Source organism: Vipera berus (assembly GCF_964194415.1).
Source record: "Vipera berus genome assembly, chromosome: 2".
Lineage (NCBI taxonomy): Eukaryota > Metazoa > Chordata > Lepidosauria > Squamata > Viperidae > Vipera > Vipera berus.
Genome location: NC_138203.1, coordinates 50,990,296 through 51,011,734, shown reverse-complemented (window position 1 = coordinate 51,011,734; position 21,439 = coordinate 50,990,296). Strand labels below are relative to the sequence as shown.

Sequence of the window (21,439 nt, the reverse complement as noted above, 5' to 3'; positions counted from 1 at the left end):
ACTACATTGAAGTGAAAAATTAAACTATTTTTAAAAATCAACTTTTAATGTCTCTTTTTTCCTATGCAAATGAGAATAGAAATTATCAGTGTCTAGTCATGCGGCCACATTACCATGGAGACGTCCTCGGACAAGCAATGGCACTTCGGCTTTGAAAGGGAGATGAGCACCGGCCCCTAGAGTCGGAAATGACTAGCACGCATGTGCGGGGGAACCTTTACCTTTTTTTACTTAAACTTATCTAGAAATAAATATTCCCATTAACTCATTAGGGTTCTCAGGTAAACATGTAATGGAGTGCAGACTATATTTTTAAAAGCAATATATAACCAAGCTTGGGATTCCTAAATATTTTAAACCCTTGCTTCAAAAATGTCATGCATTGATTGCTCCCTAATTTATTCACATTGGGAAACCAATCAATCTATTATTGTATTGGTGATGTGGCAATCAATAAAAATGTTTAAAAAACAACAATAACTCAGCAATTTAACTCTTAGTAACAAATTCACATGCAAAATATCTTCACAATAAGGTTAGGTGTATTTCAGAAACAATCAACCAAATTTAATGGAAATAGTCTTATCAATATACTACACTACTTAAATTTTCTTATGAAAATTAATTAAATACATGTTGTTTTATCTTCCCAACCCACTTCACAGGGTTGTTGCTGTGGGTTAAAAAGGAGGTGGAAGATTATCTGGTCCAATTATTGAGTGAGTTTATCAACCCTAGAACTTGTAATTTAAATTTAAATTGGGAGCACATGAGGCGCTTAGTAGTAAAATTATCCCATTTACTCTTCTACCATTTTGTTACAATTGAAAACAAGTCATTACAACAGTCCCACACTCATGTTTGGCCTATTCAGACATGTAACCAGATCATATTTTTCCTGGTGCAGCAGGAAAAAAATATAAACAAATATGAACTTGGTGTTGAACATCTGTCTCCAATAACAGCGCAATTCCTGTACCACTGGCTTCTACTTGGTCTAAAATAATTATAAAATTGACATAAAGATCATTTAACTGTTCAGGGAAGAATTTTTAAGGCCTACACTATATTACAATCTCAACATCAAATATGGATCATGATGACAGCCATTTATCTTCTATTAGAAAATAAACTATTATTTTGGTAAATTGGATAAACATATTCAAATTTAGTGCTCTTAAGTATCAACATAATAATCTTCTGCGATTATTAATCTTCTGTCTCAGCATAGAGTGTTTTACATTTTATTGGAGTAAGTAAATATTTTTCATTTTAAAATATATGGTTGTTAAGAAAGTAAAAAATAAAAATTGGCACAGGCAATTTAGAATGTTTGGATTTAGAAGTATATACAGATTATACAGAGATTATGTAAAGGTAAAGGTTCCCCCGCACATGCGTGCTAGTTGTTTCTGACTCTAGGGGCCAGTGCTCATCTCCATTTCAAAGCCGAAGAGCCAGCGCTTGTCCAAGGACATCTCCGTGGTCAATTGCAGGTAACACCAGCTGCCTGCAATTAGTGCAGGTTCGCATCCCACCAGGCTCAAGGTTGACTCAGCCTTCCATCCTTCCGAGGTAGGTAAAATGAGGACCCAGATTGTTGGGGGCAATAAGCTGACTTTGTAATAATGCCGCTTGGGGGGGGCCAAAAGCCCTAATAAGCAGGCATATACATAGAATGAAGGCTATTGCTAAGCACATTGGTTTGTGCTTAAATTGTAAGCCACCCTGAGTCTTCGGAGAAGGGCGGGATATAAATGGGATTAAAATTAAAATTAAATTAAATTAAAAATTAAAAATGTGGCCAGCATGACTAGACACCAAAGGCGCACGGAACGCTGTTACCTTCCCACCGTAGTGGTCCCTATTTTTCTACTTACATTTTTACGTGCTTTTGAACTGCTAGGTTGGCAGAAGCTAGGACGAGTAACAGGTGCTCACTCTGTTACACGGCACTTGGGATTCGACCCGCCAAACTGCCGACCTTCTGATCAACAAGCTCAGCATCCTAACCCACTGAGCCACCGCGTCCCTTACAGAGATTATACAGAAAGGCAATTTGTTTCTGACTCTTAATAAAAATAATCAGCATTCTCAGGAGTTATGGGAATTGTTTGGTTGTATGTTTAAATATATATTTTAATTGTTTTCTGTGTATATATAAATAGCAAATAACATTCGTGCTACGTCTTTCAAATAATTCATTAAACAGTTAGGTAACAAGCAATTCAAGTATAATTCAATTCAAGATAAGACTCTGCTGATCAGAAAGTAAACAATGTAGTGCAACAGAACACCACAAATGTTAATTTATGAAGTCAGCTGTTTGGTGGGGAAGCAGAAAACAAAGGTATTACTCCACATTAATCCAATGGTTTAAGGAGAAGAAGTAATAGAAGCATTTACCCCTTTCCACAGATCTGCTGAATTGTCCTGTCAACAATGAATATTCTACTAGTGTTCAGAATGGTTCTGTTATTCCTGAGTAATCATATTTTTGATATAATGATCTAATAAAGATATTCACATCTGAATTATAAAAACAATTTAAACAATTGTATATTAATGTGGAATATTTTAGAAATTCTATTCTTTATATAGTTTATTTTTATTTTTTTGTTAGCAACAATGCTATGTCATCATCAATACCATAATCCTAGTTTAAAATCAACACATGTTTTTACTTCTGTTCCTAACTTCATTCCCTGCTCTGTTCATCATTCTTGCATCCTGATAAGCCATGGTTTCATTTACAGAAACATATTGCCAGAGATTACAGAATATGTGAAACCAAAATCAACCCAGATATATTAAGATTTGGCATCATATATGCATTAGTCCTTATGATAAGATCATGTCTGAACTCAAACAGGTCTATTATTTTTCCCTGAATAGTAACCCTTATCTTATCTTTGGGGAAAAGATTATCCAAAACTATATGATTAACTATTTATTTCCTACCATAACTTTAAATCAAGGGTTTCTTTTTTAAAATACAACACAACATTGTAATAACAATGCACTATAATAGTTAACTGTAATATGCAAGATGAGTACATGGAGGCCAAGTGTATTTTCCCTTTTTCTTACCAAATTGTAGTTGTAATGGAGATGATAAACTATACAACATACCTAAAGAGGTTACACACAAATCTATGGCATAATTCTGAATATTCATGATCAAGATAAAATATATAATAATTATTAACGTTTTGGTTCTGTCTATTCAGATTAGAATATTAATCAGATTTATGTGTCTAGGTTTATAAACAAAAATAAGCTGTTATCTCATTCTTATCTGCAGAACATTGAAGAATGTAGTCTCTTTTTACTTTCTCAATTCACATAATTTTAATCTTCAATACTCCAATTAATGAACAATATTTATATCTATATAACGTAAAAATTGTAAAACAACCTATCATCACCAACAAAATGAAAAACAGAAAATAAAAAGGGAAATTACTAGAATTAGAACCTTAAAGACAATAAAATCATCTATACCGTTCTGTCGCAATTAATTCCGGATAAGGAAAAATAAGAGTATTTCCATTTACATTTTTAAAGCAAACATGAAATAAGTCATTTTCTGCATTATGTTTTACTTGCTATAATGAATATGTGAAATCATGTATTTGTTGAAATCAAAGCAAGAATGTGTCAGAGCTTTTTCATTATGATTAATTTTTTTAGTCCCATGGTGCTCAGCAGAGCAGATAGCTGAAGTATAAATCAAATCAAATCAAATCAGTCAATACCAATACACATTTTTTAAAAACTCATCATCTATCACAGTATGTCACAGACCTAATCCCAAAGCTCCTAAAGTGTATAAACACACAAACACACTTAAACCAGAAGACATAAGGCATGAGTACAGGGTCAGTACAATGAATTGATAGAGAAAGAGAAAGACTACAGAAAGAGAGCAGGAAACTGACAATACGGCTGAATAATTAGGGATCCATTGTCAGCAACAAACAAAATTGCCTCCCGAAACTTTTCCAAAAGTTAGTAGCCAATTGTACTGTCACGGAAGAATGGAAATGATTAAATCCCCTATACATAAACATATTATATTTTAAGACAATATGCTATTTGCTATTTATTAAAGCAGACCATCGTTTTTCATTTGTTTTGTGAAAGCCTAAATAAAACTATTTTAAGAGGCATATTGACTTAAATAAATCAATTCCTAAAGCAAACATATCTGAAAAAGATTTTAATGGATAGACGAAAAATACTGAGCACAATGAAGTCCAAAGCACTTCTAAATCTTTTTTAAAGTTTGCATACTCTTACTACTATATTTAACTAATTCAATTTGCTCAAAATTAAATTGTGTTGAAATTAGTTTTTGTTTTCCCTCTTTTGTGTTCGTGTGTGTGTGTGTGTCTCCTTTATAGGGTGAAGAAGAAATAATCTAAAATATAAATGTTTTTAAAGCAATTAAGTCTAATGCTAAACTATGATAGGCTTTCCCCCCATATTTTATTGCTTTTCTCTGTTTCAATAATGTTTCAGTCAATAACTTGGCGCCCTTATTCATTTCTTATGTAATAATCCTAAACAGATACAACAGATACAATATCAGCTCCAATTCAGATTCCTTCACTAAAATGCCCCATCAAACCATATGTATTTAATGGAAACACATGGGAGGCAAAAATTGATTGTACCAGCATATAAATAATATGACTTATGTGCTTGCACCCAGTGTCATCACAGCATTACGTAATTGTTTAATTATTGCATAATGATATTGAGATGCCTATGTCATCATTTTGAAACCAGTGTGTTTTATTCTGACTCTGCTGCTCCACCACTAAATGTGTATATTCCAACATCGTTCCAAATGGTTCTAGAGATGTTTCTTCTAGCTGATTAGGAAAAAAGTACATAGCTGGGTTTTCTCTTTGAGACAATAGAAGGACTGTTTGGAAAGCTAGAATAGAATAGAATAGAATAGAATAGAATAGAATAGAATAGAATAGAATAGAATAGAATAGAATAGAATAGAATAGAATAGAATAGAATAGAATAGAATAGAATAGAATAGAATAGAATAGAATAGAATAGAATAGAATAGAATAGAGCTGGAAGGGACCTTGGAGGTCTTCTGGTCCAGCCCCCTGCTCAAGCAGGAGAACCTATACCATGTCAGACAGGTGACTGTCCAGTCTTTTCTTGAAAATTTCCAGTGATGGAGTGCCCATGATTTCTGGGGGTAAGCTGTTCCACTGGTTGATTGTCCTCACTGTCAGGAAGTTTCTTCTTAATTCCAGGTTGTTTCTCTCTTTGATCAGTTTCCAACCATTATTTCTCGTCCTTCCCTCTGGTGCTCTGGTGAACAACCTGAGCCCCTCTGCCTTGTGGCAGCCCCTCAGATACTGGAATACTGCTATCATCTCTCCCCTATTGCTTCTTTTCTTTAGACTAGCCAAACCCAAGTTCCGCAGCTGTTCTTTGTATATTTTGGTCTCCAGGCCTTTGATCATCTTAGTTGCTCTTCTCTGAATTTTTTTCCAAACTCTCAACATATTTTTTGTGATATGGTGACCAAAATTGGCTGCAGTATTCCAGGTGTGGTCTTAGGGTTTTATAAAGCGGAACTAATACCTTGTGTGAACTTGATTCTATGCCTGTTTATACAACCCTGTTTATACCTTTTTTGGTTGCTGTTGCACACTGCTGGCTCATAGTTAAGTGATCGTCCACTAGGACTCCACGGTCTCTCTCACAGTTACTGTTTTTAAGCCTGGTCTTGCCCAATATGTATTTGTTCCTTTGGTTTTTCCTACTAAGTGTAAGACTTTGCTTTTCTCTACATTGAAACTCATTTTGTTGGATAGGGCCCATTGTTCAAGTTTGTCAAGATCTTTTTGGATCCTGAATTTGTCTTCTGGGGTGTTGGCTACTCCTAACAGTTTGGTGTCATCTGCGAATTTGATGAGTTCCCCTTCAATTCCCTCGTCTAACTCATTTATGAAGATGTTGAAGAGTACTGGGCCTAAGATGGAACCTTGTGGATGTAGTGCCATTGAGGACTACTCATTGAGTAAAGTTTGTCAGCCAGCTACAGATCCATCTGGTGGTGATCTTGTCTATTCCACCTTTTTCTAGCTTACCAAGGAGTAGGTTGTGGTCCACTTTGTCAAATGCCTTACTGAAATCTAGATATACTATGTCCACTGCGTTTTGCTAGTCTACTAGTTTGGTCACTGTATTGAAGAATGAGATGAGATAGGTTTGGCATGATCTGTTTTTAACAAACCAATGCTGGCTACTAGTTATGACTTTGTTTGTTTCTAGTTGTTCACAGATTTATTTTTTGATTATCTTTTTTAGGATCTTCCCCAGTATTGATGTTAAATTGATTGGTCTGTAGCTTCCATCATTCCACTAGAATGATGATTGTTGTCATTTTTCCCACACCCTTGCTCACCTTTTAATTTCCATTTCAGTCATTACTTTTGAGTGCCCCCAAAAGTCCAAGGTAGCTTTGAGGAGCTTAGCAGATTGCAAAGGGAGAGGGAATCAACTCTAATTTTATTTATGTAGATATGTATGCACACATGCACAGACACACACATAAAGTTCAGGGATCAGTATAGTTAAAACTATATTTTGACACCTGTGAATATTTTTACCTGTGAAATTTAACACAAAGGACAATGATAAAAAATCTGCACAATGGAATCATGTGTTATTGTTATTGCAAAATTTTCATTAATTTTTTATTATGAAGAACAGCAGCACTTTTTGGTTGACTTATTTTGCTAATTTAGAATAAACTAATTAATAATAGCACGTACTATAGATAGCTTCATATGAAAATTGATTCATTTTTAAGATTATTAATAATTACATTAAACATCCTTTGTGCCTTGATATTTATTTTATCCAGTACAAAATATCTTGTAAGAAAGGGTTCCATGTCTTTCTTTATTATTTGTTTCCTAAACCTGTATCACCAACTTCAATAAACTGACTCACGAAGGTTTAGAGCAAAATATAAACATCCGCAATAAGGAACAATAAAACATCCATGGTAACATTGGTCAAACAAATGCAGCATTAAAACATCCATGGTAGATTTAAAAATAAAACATTTAAAATATGAAACAATAACAAAAGAAGCTCAGGATGTCCATTCCCTAGGAAAATGCCATATGGCAGAGCTCCATTTTTAGTTGTTTCTGAATGTTCTCAGAGAAAAGGCCAGCCAGATATTATTAATGGGGAGATTATTCCAGAAGGTCCTCATTGCAACAGAAAATCAGTTTCTCTTGCGATGATCTTGATGCAGAATGTGATTGCGTCAAGCTATGCAGGGCTTTTATAGGTTAAAACCAGCACTTTAAATTCTACCAAGAAACCAATAGGGAGCCAGTGTAGGATTTGAGGAACAAGCGTATTATGCTGCTGATGGCAAGTGCCAGTCAAAACTTAAAGCACTGAAATCTTGTAATTTCCAAGTAGTCTTTAAAGGCTACACCATGTCAAGTGAACCGCAGGAATCCTGTCTCTTGGTGACAAGGAAGGGCATGAGTCATTGTTGCCTGATAGTCTCATTCCAGGTAGACTGGCACACCAGTCAGTTGGGCAGACCTCCCTGATCACAGACTCCAGTGGCTAGTTTAGTAAGAACCCTGAGTCCAGAAAGGGCCTCAAGTCAAGACCAGTTCTTTTAGAGATGTTGATTTTCCATCAAGAAATAATTGATGAAAAGTTAAAATACCTATGTATCAACACTAACTTCATCATACCAAGGTTTAATTCTGGGTTATTGTTCCCATCTAGATCCTTACACTCTCAAAACACTAGGAGAGCACCTCCATAGCATGTCCAGTCCAGCCAGAGCAGCTGACAATATTGCACCTAAACTATTAGACGTAATGGTCTGTGAGAATAACCATGACGAAAAGGAGGAAGAACCACAACCAAAGCAATAGTCAGATAAGACAAATCTAAGTCCAAAACAGGAAAGAATTGGGGAAAGTGACTCAGACTTGTCTCTCCCTAGTTTTCTTTACAATAAAGGCAGGATTTGCAAGATTCTGTTACTTTACCTCTATAATAAAAGTTTTACTATTCATAACTTGATGTTCAAGTTTGGTCTACCTTGAAGAGCTCATACAAGTGGCTTCTCAGAAAGAGAAATGGACTATCACCCGCAGATCATCCAGATCATCCACTAGATATTATCTAAATATCTTTACATTTATTTTAAATTAAATTAAATTAAATTAAAATTTAATTTAATTGACAGAATACCATCTATATTTCTTCTTAGAATAAATATTTATTTTGGCCATTGGCCAAATATATAAAAGAGAAATTATTTTATTTTATTTTAATTATCAGTGACATCATAAATTATGAGTTTTAAGAATATTCATGTTTCAACTAGCCCATAGGAGAAATATTTGATCTCTGAAATAACTGCTTCTTAGTTTCAGAAGTCTCAGACTTATATTCCAAACCCAAAACTGACTCGAATATTGTTAAACCCAATGATTAAGCATTGCAATGATTTATATTAAATTGAAGAATCTACGGTACTTAATAGGACAAGAGATTCAATAAATATTTCTGGATAATACATATAACATATTTCTGTCAATTTTTATATGTTAATGGACACTGATGATAGGACTAGATTGAAACTATGTAGGGAACTATTATTGTATATACGCATATGGCTCGTGTTCATGTTTTAAGTTGAATGCATGTGAGTGACAATACTTAAAACCAAGTTGATATTAATCTTATAAGTGAATTCTTATATTTCAAAACTTTCATTCACATATATTTGTTTTAAAAGCAAGAATTTAGAGACATTGCAATAGACCTTCATAAGATACTCCCCTGATATATCACACAATTTCAAAATATCTGGAGAGTACCAGGCTAAAGAAGGCTGTTTTAGAAAAACACCATTGCATCAGGAAGACACTATTTATATACGTTTAGGTCCCGATAATAATTTCCATCCCATTAAACTGTCTACATTTTCTTGGAATCAAAATATAAGAGATTTAGACTAATGGGCCATATTCTGTAATATAACAGACAAAGAATCAAATGACTCCATGCAGTTATAGTTGACATTAAGGAGTCTGAAAATGGAAGATTTTGACAATTTCATTTTTTAAAAAGCAGCAATAAGATATTAAGTTTTTCTGTGTAACTTAAAATTCTTAAAGAAGGAAAACATATATTCCCCTCTGTTGCTAGTCTTATCACGCTACCATTAAAATCATTATTTTTCACCAAGAAGCTGAATTGTTATATTTTTTAAACTCTTAAATATTATGAGATATTATAACTTGCATTTGTCATTCCAAAAACTTTTAAAATTTTGCTCAACATTTTGAAAGAAATGTTATTTAGAAAAAAATGTTTCCTTTGCCAAATGAAAAATTGTATGCCTGTTTACAAAAAAGTTAGATTTAGAGCATGTATACTAATTTTATTAGCTTGAGAAATCCTCTAAACTCCCCCCCAAAAGTTTCCAGATGAGGTGTCCTCAACTTTGAATACTGTCTATAGAAAGGTGAAATTTCACTTTTCACTAACATATTTCTCACATTAATTCAGAACACAAAACAGCAATTAAATATAAATATACGATATATAAATATACCAATACAAAATAAAACTATTCAGCATAAATGTAAGTCCGGTTTTTCCAGAACACTGTGAATAAGTTATGAATAGAGATATACACATACACAACAGTTACTTAAATGGCTTAAACTGGTACCCAAAAAAAACACTTTCATGATACTTAGAGCTGTCCACAGTGCTGAACAAGGTAGATGGCTGGGTGTGTTATCTTTCAATACAGTACAAACTGAGTGTTTTTTTAAAGTATTGGCATTCATTTAAATTCATGCAGGATCATTTATTTTTTCCAGTAGGGGAAAGTTTAATATAGTAACCCTTGTTTTATGGTGCATTGTGTGTGTGTTTTTTTAAAAAAAATATTTCTATTGTTTGACATAACAGTAAAAACAATGAAGATCACCATTAGGGAGAGAGAGATAATGAAACTGTTCATTGTATTTCCAAAATATAGTCATGAAATCTAGATGAGATTGTTTGGGGTGTAGTTTTATATGCTATACAAACACTTTTATGGTTGATTTTAAAATGCCCATGCCAATTCTTAGAAAAAATAACATTATGCAAGTGTTATCACTAATATCTCTAGGGAACATGTTACTGGAAAGCTCAAAGAAACAGTTTGCACTGAATGATTTCACATGACACTTTTTGAAACTAAAATAACCTCTGAATTAAATGTCACTCACAAGACAGTCATTATTTGGTACTCTGACATTTCTAAATACAATGTAATGTTACTAACTTCATAACTGAATGAGTCCTTATAGTACAATTGGAAAAAGCTTTTCCTGCTTTTGCTATCATGTGAACTAAACTTGCTTTAAGGGCATTTAAATCAACAGAGAAAAATTAAATACGATTTAAAATAAAATACAAATTAAAATAGCATCATTCATTACAGCACTTTGTGATTCAAAGCAGAAGCCTCATTTGTCCATTAGATTTGCCTTGTTAAGGAAAGTGAGTTTTCTTTGAGAAAATTGCTACATTCGGCTTTGTTTGCATCAATTTTGTTATTAATATTTCTGTGAATAGTGAAGTTCAAAAATTAGAAAATGTTGGAGATTCACAAGGACTAATTTTAGCTAAAACATGTGTTGAAAAAATGAAGCAGAAAGTATATATTTTAAAATTTAGTATAATCCAAAGATATATAGCAATAATAATTGGTAAAAATAGTAACAACTACATAAGAAACTATATAAAAAGACTGTTTTAACTTTAAAATGTTTATTTATAGTACACCCCATTTGCAAATAAAAAGGTAGAAGTGGCAAAATTCCAATGCTGATGAAGAAAAAGTTGTCATAATTTATTTAATATCTCTTCAAATATGTAAAAGTAAAGACACTCTTGAGTAAAACTGCACGTTATTATCCATTAGGTTTACTAAGCAATAATAGAGAAGCCTTTATCACTTATTTCTTTTGGGACAGGCAAGGAATATCTCAAAATTATTAAAAATTGGTAGCCTTTTTCTTCATAATCAGTTAATCAGAGAGGTGTGGTGGATAATGACTTTGTAACCTGTAAATGCATTTTATATTAATGCTTCAATCCAATTTAAGTCAATCAGACCATATGACCTTGAACACCTTCATAACAGATGGCTCAGTTTGGGGATATCTTAGCAGACTTAACAGTGACTGCTCACTACACACTAATATATACTCCACCAATGGAAACATTTTCTGTTAATGAAAAAAAATGGTACATTTTGTTCAATGTTGCATAGGTTAAACAAAGTACCTTTTACGATGTTCTTCCTTTATGGAGATAATGACCATGGCTGAAATTACTTCAACAGGAAAAAGAGCTATGCCTCCTAATCTTGAAATCAATCAGATGAAAATCTTTCCTCAAAATCAGAACTAATCAGTTATTCTTTAACCAAAATGTACTTTGAATTCTAAGAATACTGTGGTTATTGCAACATTTATGGATAAAATTTAGAGGTTCTTGCTGTATGTTTTTATAATCTTTTCATTTTTAAAAGCTACCCTGCTTTGTACATGAGACGTTTAACACAGCATCACCAAGGTTTAATATTTAGAGGTGACTGGAGACTTCATAGTCATGTGATCCAGAATGGATTAACAAATATACACTTATTGCAAAACAGCAGGCATTATGCCCCTCACTTTTACATTAATAAATTAACTGCAAAGACAGATAAACACAGATTGCACACGCAGATTTCTATATTCGGGACTTATAAGTAACAATATACCATCTCCAAGGCAGTGAAAAAATGCATTAATAGAGTCTGCTGAGTTTCTATGAAATGTCCTTGAAAAATACAGATTCATAAGTGGTACATACCTGAATTTCCCTTGCATGGTATACAATAATCAGACCAAGCAGAATGATTGTAGAGAGACTAATAAGGCATTTGAGGGCTAATGAATACAGTGACTCCTGCAAGAAAAAATAGATTTTTTAATATGTTGACTTTTTTGTCCCTTGTCTGTAAGATCTCAGAGAAAAATAATGGCTATCTAGTTAAAAAAAGATTTAGTTTATAGGCCAGGTAAAAAAGATAACCATTACAAGACAACAGATTAATAATTAAGGATCTAACAAAGTAATGGGGAGTAATAGAGTTGCCCTCTCCTCCATATTCATCAAACTGGTTTTCATACCCTAAGCTGGTCAAATCTTTTTGACAGTAAAAGGCTAAGAATTTCAGAGTCCAGAGGAGATTACCAGGAAATACCATGGCCATTAACTACTGGTAAATTGAAAATACTGCAGAAGTCAATGTCAAAACTCTTCCATAATGTTGCCAAGAAAACTGCGTGAACATATCCAAGAAGTTGAGTTCAACTTTAAAAAAACTTTGTTTTACTAAAATTATAACTTCATATAAAAAGTAAAGACTTCAAACCCCTCATTTAAAGAGCTGATTTTTCTCAAGGTTATTACTGTTAGCAATGAACTATCCAATGTCTTTTCCAGCTTTGCAACACTGGCAGAAAAGAATGTTCAATACTCAGCTGTTGCTACTCTGTTGAGAAGCTACAATCTGCTAGTGTCTGTATGCCAAATGCAGGGAATCTTAGTGGCAAAGCATCCCTAGTATTCATTCAGAATGTATGGATGATGAAAAATGATGCAAAGAAGAGATTAGAGAAGATATTCCAAGTCTATTGATCGTACAAATCAGTAAGTACCCAAGTTACTCTTTAAACAATGCAATGCATCATACCATTTGCTCAAAAACAAAAAAGCATGGCTGAGTTGGCATTCTACATATCTGCAGGGGGAAGAAAACTTAAAACAGACACTCATCAAAGCAATCCAGAAAAGTTGCCTGAAGATGATTTCCATAAAGAAAAGTAGACAACTGAAGCACTATCATTGGCAGCTCCTTATGCTGGAAAACTCCCATTCCAGATTCCCTAGAATGCAGACTCAGGAACACCACTCTTAGGCCATGGTTAGTAAGAATCTGTGATTAGGCTTCTCATGCCAGAAGCCTACATCTGGGAGAGGGTTTGTTAGTAGTCAACAATCTTCATGGGGCTAAGTCAAGCATTCAAGATCAAAGTCTGAAGCTGAAAGGGCAGGTGAAGCATGGGGAAATGCTTAAAGCAAGTTAAGGAGAAGGGATAAAATAACTAGGGATAATGCGAAAAGCAGCAAAACAGGACAAAAAAGGGAAGGGAGAGGAGGGAAGGGAAGGGAAAAATGCTTTTAGAAATACGATACAAGAAATATAATACACGAAAGGAGAGAAGGTACAAGGCGGTTGATCGTGGGGGGCGGAGAGACTCGCTACCTTGGTGTAAGCGCCCCAAGACAGTTCGGTTTCGATCACCATCACTACGATCCCGAACATGCCGAAGATCAGCGCGTAGTCGCTCAGCCGCTTCCGCTTCTCAAAGAGCGCGCGGCGATGTCCCAACTTGTAGCCGATGTTCTGGTTCTTCTTCTTGCTGGTTTTGCCGCCGCTGTTGGTCTGGCTGCCGCCGCCGCCAGATCCGTAGAGCGCTAAGTTGTTGGAGTTGTTGTGCTCGGGCTTGGACACCACGATCTCGGGGCCGGCCGCGGCAGCTGAGGCAGTGGGGCTGGAGTGCGGCGGCGGCGGCGGCGGAGGCTGGGGCTGCAGCGGCTGCGCTTCGGAGTCCAGCTCGTGGAGGTTTCTACGGGACGAGTTCAGGTTGCTGAGAGGACGCATGACGCCGCCGTTGTACCTGCAGCTGCTCATGGCTATTTCCGTGAAAGGGTTGCTCTCGCGGCGCTGCTGCTGAAGTTGGTAGTGGTGGCTGCCGCTGCCGGTACTGCTGTTGGGGCTGCCCGCCGGCTGGGGCGGCGGCTGCTGGTGGTGGTGCACGCTGTGGCACGGGTGAGAGTGGGAGTGGTGGTGCTGGTGGGGCTGGGAGTAGTGGTGCGGCTGCCTGAACGAACTGGCATGGCTGGAAGGGGTCAGCTCGCTCACGTTGAGCTGGCTGCCCTGGCGGGAGGAAGCTGCGGAGCAAGAGAGCGGCGAGGAGCGAGTCCGGAAAGCGGCCGACAGAGGCGACGAAGTGCGGAGGAGCAGCGGCAGGTTATCGCCTGTGGCAGCCGCAGCCCCGTAATAAGCGCAGCTGTTGCACTGGAAGCAAGGGCTGGACTGCTGCTTTGGCTGCCTCTCTTCACTGTGCTGCTGCTGCTGCTGGTGGTGGTGGTAATGCGGGTGTGGGCGCTGCTGCTGCTGCTGCTGCTGCTCTGAGCAGAAGCTCGGCTGGAACTGCAATGGGGTTTCCATGTCAGAGCTGTTAAAGCTGCAGGAAGACCAGGCGGCGGTGCACCCTGCGCAATGCGTTATGGTCGGCAGAGGGGAGTCCTGTTGCCGCCACGACGGGCCCATCCCGGCTCCCGTAGAATCCAGGCGACGAGTCCGATTGGTCGGGCGAACCAAAACAACGGGCATCACGTCACCTGGAAGGGGCGAAAAAGCTGCAGCGTGAGAAGAAGACCGCGCGGGGAGGGGAGCCAAGAAAATCCCAGGAGCGGCGTTTGCTCTCGCTGTTGCTAGTCACAGCTATCAAAGTGGGGACGCTTCTCTTCTCCCCCTTCTCTCTCCCCCCCCATAGGGGGGAATTCCTCCCTGCTGGGTGGAATTCCTCTTGCCACCACCAGACACCCACCCCCACCCCCCTCAGTGACAATCCGGGAGGGAGGAGGGGAGCTATCACCAGTACCATCCGCTCTTGATGCAAGAACTGCTCAGACAGGTAAGGGTGATTCCTCTCCTCCCCTCTATCTGGATTCCTCCAGAGCCCGTTGAGCCAGGGCTTCACCCCCTGAACGATTATTGCTTGGTGTTTATCATATTTCACTATGATATTCTACTTCCCGCACCAGGGTGGTAGTCTGCCCCATTTGTTCTCTTTTTTTTCCCCACCCCACCCCGGAAAAAGCTGAATAGTGTTTTATTTTGAGGGGGGGGTGAAGGACAAAGGGGGGGGAGATCTGCAGGGATTTATATGCCGTATAAAACCTTTGCAGAAACTTTCAAGCAAGGGATTCCACAGTGTTTGTAAATTGCTCCCGAATCGAGACCCCATTTTGGGTGGGGGAAGCGTAATGGCAAACCGTTTGGGGAGCGGGGGAGGCTAGGGCTTCCCTGTATTGCGATGGGAGGGATTACCCTCGGAGGAAACAAAGGGACGTGCGGCGTTTGCATCTTCGGGTGACAGTTTTCAGAGCTTCTACTCTGCAATTTTGCTGGGGAAGCCCAGGGATGCCCGAGCATGTAAAAGGAGGAAAAGATAGTAAGCAATAATCCAGTTCTCGAACCGCTTATTCCAGCGTAAGCATGTTGAAAATTAGAAGACCGATCCGGAGTGAGAGCTCTGAGGACTGCGGCAGGGAAAGACCGCTGAGGAAGGAGGATTCCCGGCTCTAAACAAAGGGAAATCCCGGAATGCCAGCGCGAAAGGCGGTGCTCGCGTTCCTCCTCCCTCCCAAGCGACGAAACGGGAAAACGCTCTTTCGGCTGCGGGGGAGGGGGGGTGCTTAATCAGCCCCTCCCAGCTAGCCAGCAGCCCTTCCCAGGAGAAGGCGAGGAACTGTGCGAGTGACCTTTGCTAGAAAGCGGCGGCGGCCCCGCCGGGGTTGGGGGAGCCGGGCAAGCCGCAGTAACTCCCGCCAGGCTGTGCATTGGCGCGGGGAAGCCCTGGCGGTGCAGTGAGAGGGCGGGGCGGGGGAGCCGGCAGCCTTCTCGGCTGGGGGGAGGGAGGGTTTCCCCGACCGCGAGAGCGCGCGCCGCCGCGAGAGCCTGGCCTCGCGCACATTTACGCTTTTTCCGAAACATGCCGAGCGGTGCTCCGCTTCCACCGTTCGGCTGGACTGGGAAGCCGTCTTGGCTCGGGGCCCGCGGCGAGCTGCTCAGCCTCGGGCAAATCCTGTCGGGCGATCTCGCAGCCTCTTGGCGTCTCCCGGGCGAGGTTCCCTTCCGGCACCGGTGGGATTCTGCAGGACGGTGGGCAGACAGAGAGGCGTAAATGCAGAGAATGCAGCAGGGGCCGTTCCGGGCGCTGCTGCTCCGTTACCGTGGAGAAACTCCCAGAACGGGAGCGAAGGAGCAACAAAACGGGTTCTGTGCTGTCTTTTGACAAGAGGGCCAGATTGAAACCGACCCAGTCCTGACTTCCAAGCCTTTGCTGTAAGCAAAGTACAGTCCTATTAGAGAGGGCCCCCCCTTCGCTTTTTTTCTCTCAAGCACTGGCTCGAAACAATACTATAAACCTTGCAGTGAAAAAAATGTTTTTATTTAGATGTGTTGGCACCAGGCTTTTTCTTAAATTGCCTTCGGTTGTCGTGCTTTTTCAGTCACTGAAGCAAATGACATCATCTGCTTTCTCACTCTCACTCTTTCCTCCTGTCTTTCTTTTGGCCACTGACACTGAGGCAGATAACAAAATAAAATTATAAAGAAAGATCCTGGATATAATACTGTCCATATCACTAGCTAGGCTAAACGGTAGAATATATTTAAAAATACTGCGTTTTGCACCCTCGATTTAATAGTATCAGGCAGAGGCAAATATTAATGCTTTTTCAGTTAGAGAATGCTTCATTGTCTATGCAAGACAAAAATCTTGTCCTTTGTTTCGGGATTATTATTTTTTTTGATGGAGTGGGGGCAGCAATGGGCTTTCTGCAGTGTGCTGGGAACTGCATTGTCCAAATTGCGTGAGAGCAGTATAAAATTTGATTCAAATTAAAGTAAAAATAATGTTCACATAAAGAATAGACATATATTTAATAATTATTCTTTTTGCCCAAATTATACTTTGGCAGAAACCTGGGGAAAGTGGATATGGGGATGCCCCCAGGCTTAGGTTGCATGGCTATGACTTTTAGGCCATAGGTTTGACATAACTGGTGTAGCCCCTGTACTTCCACTATTAGTACCTCCCTGATATATTTAGAGTATTAGATTTCTGCCCCAGGCTGGGGATGATTGAAACCCAGGATTCTGAGAATTGTACTCTGATATCATCTAAGAATAGGTTTTAGGAAGCAAAATTTTTTGTGGTGTCTAACTAAACTTTATATTCCACAAAATGTTTATATTATACTGTGTTGTATGATATGACATTGCAGTGGCATTTAAGATATTGAAAGGAGCGTGATAGGAGTGTAAGAAGGATGGAATGGGGATTTTTTTTTTAAAAAAAGTGATTAGTCCAGTTCATGAAAATTATTGTAATCCATGCAAACTAATCAAAGCTGTAATATGTTACAACAATGCAAATTAAATATTGGTGACCAAAATTTCAGTGTGAGGAAAGACTTAATGAAGATGTCATATTTTACTACTGATTAGCATTTTCTTTCATTTTTCTCTAAATGAAAAAAACATGTTAGAATCAACATAGTTAGATTCAGGATTTTTAAAATCGCTGTAGAGGTGATCATATTGGAAACACTTAATAAGTTTAACATAATAGATTATCATTTTAGAGGTTTGAACTACTGTCGTATTTCTGATTGTACTGATTTAAAAATGTACATTCAGGAAATACATATTTCAATTATTAATATTTCTTTGGAAATTAAAATCCCACAATAGAATAACAATCAATGGCAGATTTTTCGCTTCTGTAACTACTGTAACAGTCTATCAAATGGTCAAAAGATTCACATGATAAGGGCACTCCTAATGGGTCAGCAGAAGCCAAACAGTGAAACAAGATCATTTTCATTAAGTAATTGAATTTCTGACTTGGATCCAGTTTCCTGAAATTCTATTCTGCAACAGCTCTAAAGTTGATCATCTGCTACAGTTTTGTCTTTTTTCCCCCAGCATGTTCAAATAAATAATTCATTTTAACAGATTCCAGAGAGAATATAATGCTAAGCACATTTGTTGCTTGTTTTTTGTTTTTATTAAGTTCTCTATATCAAACTTTCAACTGAGAGTATTTTTATTATATAGCCTTACTTTAACCTTGCCTGGCCTCTTGTTAAAGCTTTACTTGGTAGGTAAGGCTGCAAGCCCAGTGACTCCTGAAATGTTTTGGCATCTAGTATACTCTAATACATTAACTATATTGGTCAAATAAGTTCTTTTTAAAGAACTTGCAACATGATTTATTATATCTGCTAAGATTGTACATGCTTCAGATGTTTCAGAAGATGTGCTTGGACCTTTTATGATTACAAGCATAGCATCTCTGCTATTTGTTAAAGGGCAATGTATATTTTCAAGCTTTTTCATGAGCCTGAAAAAAATGCTGCTGCTTTAGAGTCAGATTCATAAAGCAATCGCATATTTTATTCAGACTCATCTAGAAGCATTCACATGAGGTCCAAGCACCTATTTCAAATCATTATGCAATAACTATTTAACTTGAATTGACACCATTATGTTCAGAATCAGTTAAAATATTCCATATGTTATAATAATCTGAAAATAAAGGTAATTTTTGTCATTCTTCAGATATTTGAACAGATTTGTATAATCCAAGGAACTGCGGTTTCATAGTACAATAATCCAGGTTTGTAATGTCTTTACAGCTGCAGTTCACAGCATATTTCCTTGGAATTAACTTTTATTTAAGCTAGTAAAATTTAATTCTAAGTAGATACAGTTATAATTCCATTGCCAGCTGTATTATTGTTAAATACAAGTTGATTGAAGCAGATACCGTACCTTGTTAAATTAATGAACATTATTTTTAAAAAATATGCCTTTGTACTGTATTTTATATTATCAAGCAAATTAAAAGGAGAAGCTAAACTTTTTATTACTTTAAATTCTTAAGTAATCTGTGTTTAGTGCAAAGCATAAAGCTTTCAAGTCAACACAGTTCTACATTGAAGGAGCAATTTGTAACATTGATATATGGGATCAATATTTCCTGATTCAAAAAGGATTAATGAATTTTTGATTTTGTTATTGCTTGCTATTTTTTCTTTGCAATAAAGCTTAACAAACACTTGTCTTTGGCTTTACTTTCAGTTATATTTTAAGTTCACTCTCACAGAATTTGGCATTTATTCCATGTCCATAGCTTCCATATGTAATTAATGTAGTGTGTGTGTGTGTGTGTGTGTGTGTGTGTGTGTATCTCATTCAACTCAGGGCCAATTACTTTGAATAAACATATATAGGTTTGCATTAATATGAATTATAAGAGCAAAACTCAAGAGATGGTTCTGAGGAAGCCTCCATTTTAATTTCACACCAAATATAAGAGCTTGTAAAACTTCCAGTGATTTGTTAACATCCTATGCCTTCAAACCTTCATAAATAATTTTGTTGCTAGCTTTTAGAATATCACATGCATTCGAGGATCAGGACAATAAGGACTGAATGGGCCAATATATAACCCAAAAGTCATTCATTTGCTACACTTTTTAAAAAACACATTTAAAATCATTTAAGTTGTTTTAATTATGTCTATGGAGACTCTCAGTCACTCAGGTCACGGTTGTCCCAAAGGTGCTTTTCAAAAGGCAACTGGTCTTGAAGACATTTCGCTTCTCATCCAAGAAGCTTCTTCAGTTCTGATTAAAGAACTGTTTTAATTATCTAGCAATTATCTAGCAATTGGTTTTGAATGAGAAACTAATATTACAATTTCTTATTGATGTATGTAATCAATACCTACAATCACATATAGTACAGGGCATTCCAACAGTCTTTAGTGCAGTTTTAAGCCATTAACACTAAAAATTATAGTAAAGCATTTGGGACATCCTGAATTATTTGAGATTTATATCCCACTTTTCCTTCAGGAGCTCATGGTGGAGTATAGATGCAATCTTTTGCTTTTTCCCCACGTGTGTGTGTGTGTGCGTGTTTGTGTGTGTGTGTGTAGTGTGGATATTAAGTCATTGTTGGAGTAGGAACTGAATGACCTTTATTCAAGTTCATTCTCAACTACAGCCAGAAACTCACTTCTGGATGACTTTGGGCTCATTTACTGTAATTGTGAATGAAGAGAGAGGTTTCATACCAATAGTTAAAAGATGTTTTCAGTAATTACAAAATGTCCATACTATACTTACTCCATAAATTGTATAAGAGTATATTACAGTTACATTCTTAAAGAGAAAATGTTTAGTATTTGTATGGAATAACTGCTAATTGTTCTAGACAATAAAAATAGAACTTTTGGGAAAATATTTTTTTAATATTTGCAGATGAACAAATTAAGGAAAATTGACGAGATACTGCTACCTAGATAGAAAGTCAGTGATCTGATCTACCACAGGTAGTTTTCCATGGTATTCTTTGTTTAATGAAAAGCAGCTTAGAGAGTTCTGCTGAGGTACAAAAGACAAGCAGATATGATTAAATATTGTTCTCTGGAATTATTTTTCCATTACAGCCTCCTTGTTCTACCCCTTCCTCATCCGGTAGAACAAAGTAGAGGAACAATTCTGAGCAAATGTAGCAGCAAAATTGTCAAGACCCAGATTCCTGATGTCCAGCCTCTTGAATGTGATTTTCATTCTTTTTTTAACAAAAGGCAATATTTTTCTTCTTCTGCCTCATTCCCTTTATATACATACACATAGAGATACACCCTTTTTCCAGATCCCAATTTATCAACTTGGAAAAGAGCATTCAGAAGCTTGCCAGTTTGAGTTGAGATTCATCTCGTATCTTGAGTTTAAATTCTGAATGTATATATTCAACACTTTTTAAAATTGCAGACTAGCTCCACTGAGCTGAGCCTGATAACTGATGCAATAAAATCGAATTTTAACTTCTTGGAAGTAAAAGAAAGAATGCTTGCTTTCCTTTTTCAACCTTTTGTTTTGCATTGCTATTACCATGTTCTTCATCACATAATTATTTCTGTTTTACATAAATCATAAAAATGTTCCAACTTCCAAAAAGACTGCAGAGATTTAGAAAGAATGAATATATATATTCCTGCTCAATTGGCACTAGAAAATGTCTGCTAGACAGGAGTGGATGATGGATATAAGAGACAGACTGACCCGAATATTCAGCATTTTGAAAGCAGGGCCCTCAAAACTATACCTTCTCAGGCCCCATAGTCTTCAATTCTTTTAACATCGTTGCTTGTGCAAGAAAAGCTTAGTAAAAAAAACATTGAATGGTAAAAGATTCGTGTTCTCATGGATATTTATATGAACTGGAAGTTCCATGAAAATGAAGCATGCTGTGACAACATAATACATTTACTTACTTACTTACTTACTTACTTACTTACTTACTTACTTACTTAATTACTGAAATGTATTAGCTGCCCAACTCCAATGGAATCTGGGTGGCACACAAAAAATAAAAAAAACCCTATAAAAACAGTGAGAAAAACATAAGCTAAGCCGC

The 21,439-nt window shown here is 37.2% G+C and overlaps 1 protein-coding gene across 1 annotated transcript in view; it reads right to left on the bottom strand.

Annotated features, from left to right (window-relative positions):
• Positions 1 to 15,934, bottom strand: part of KCNN2 (potassium calcium-activated channel subfamily N member 2) — a gene marked incomplete at its 5' end in the record, with an annotated part of 95,440 nt that extends 79,506 nt beyond the window's left edge. Inside the window, 3 exons of the mRNA XM_081315729.1 lie at positions 11,956 to 12,051; positions 13,415 to 14,556; positions 15,913 to 15,934. Coding sequence (XP_081171855.1) covers positions 11,956 to 12,051; positions 13,415 to 14,556; positions 15,913 to 15,934 — 1,260 coding nt within the window. The remainder of the gene's footprint in view (positions 1 to 11,955; positions 12,052 to 13,414; positions 14,557 to 15,912) is intronic.
• Between the last annotated feature and the right edge of the window lie 5,505 nt (positions 15,935 to 21,439).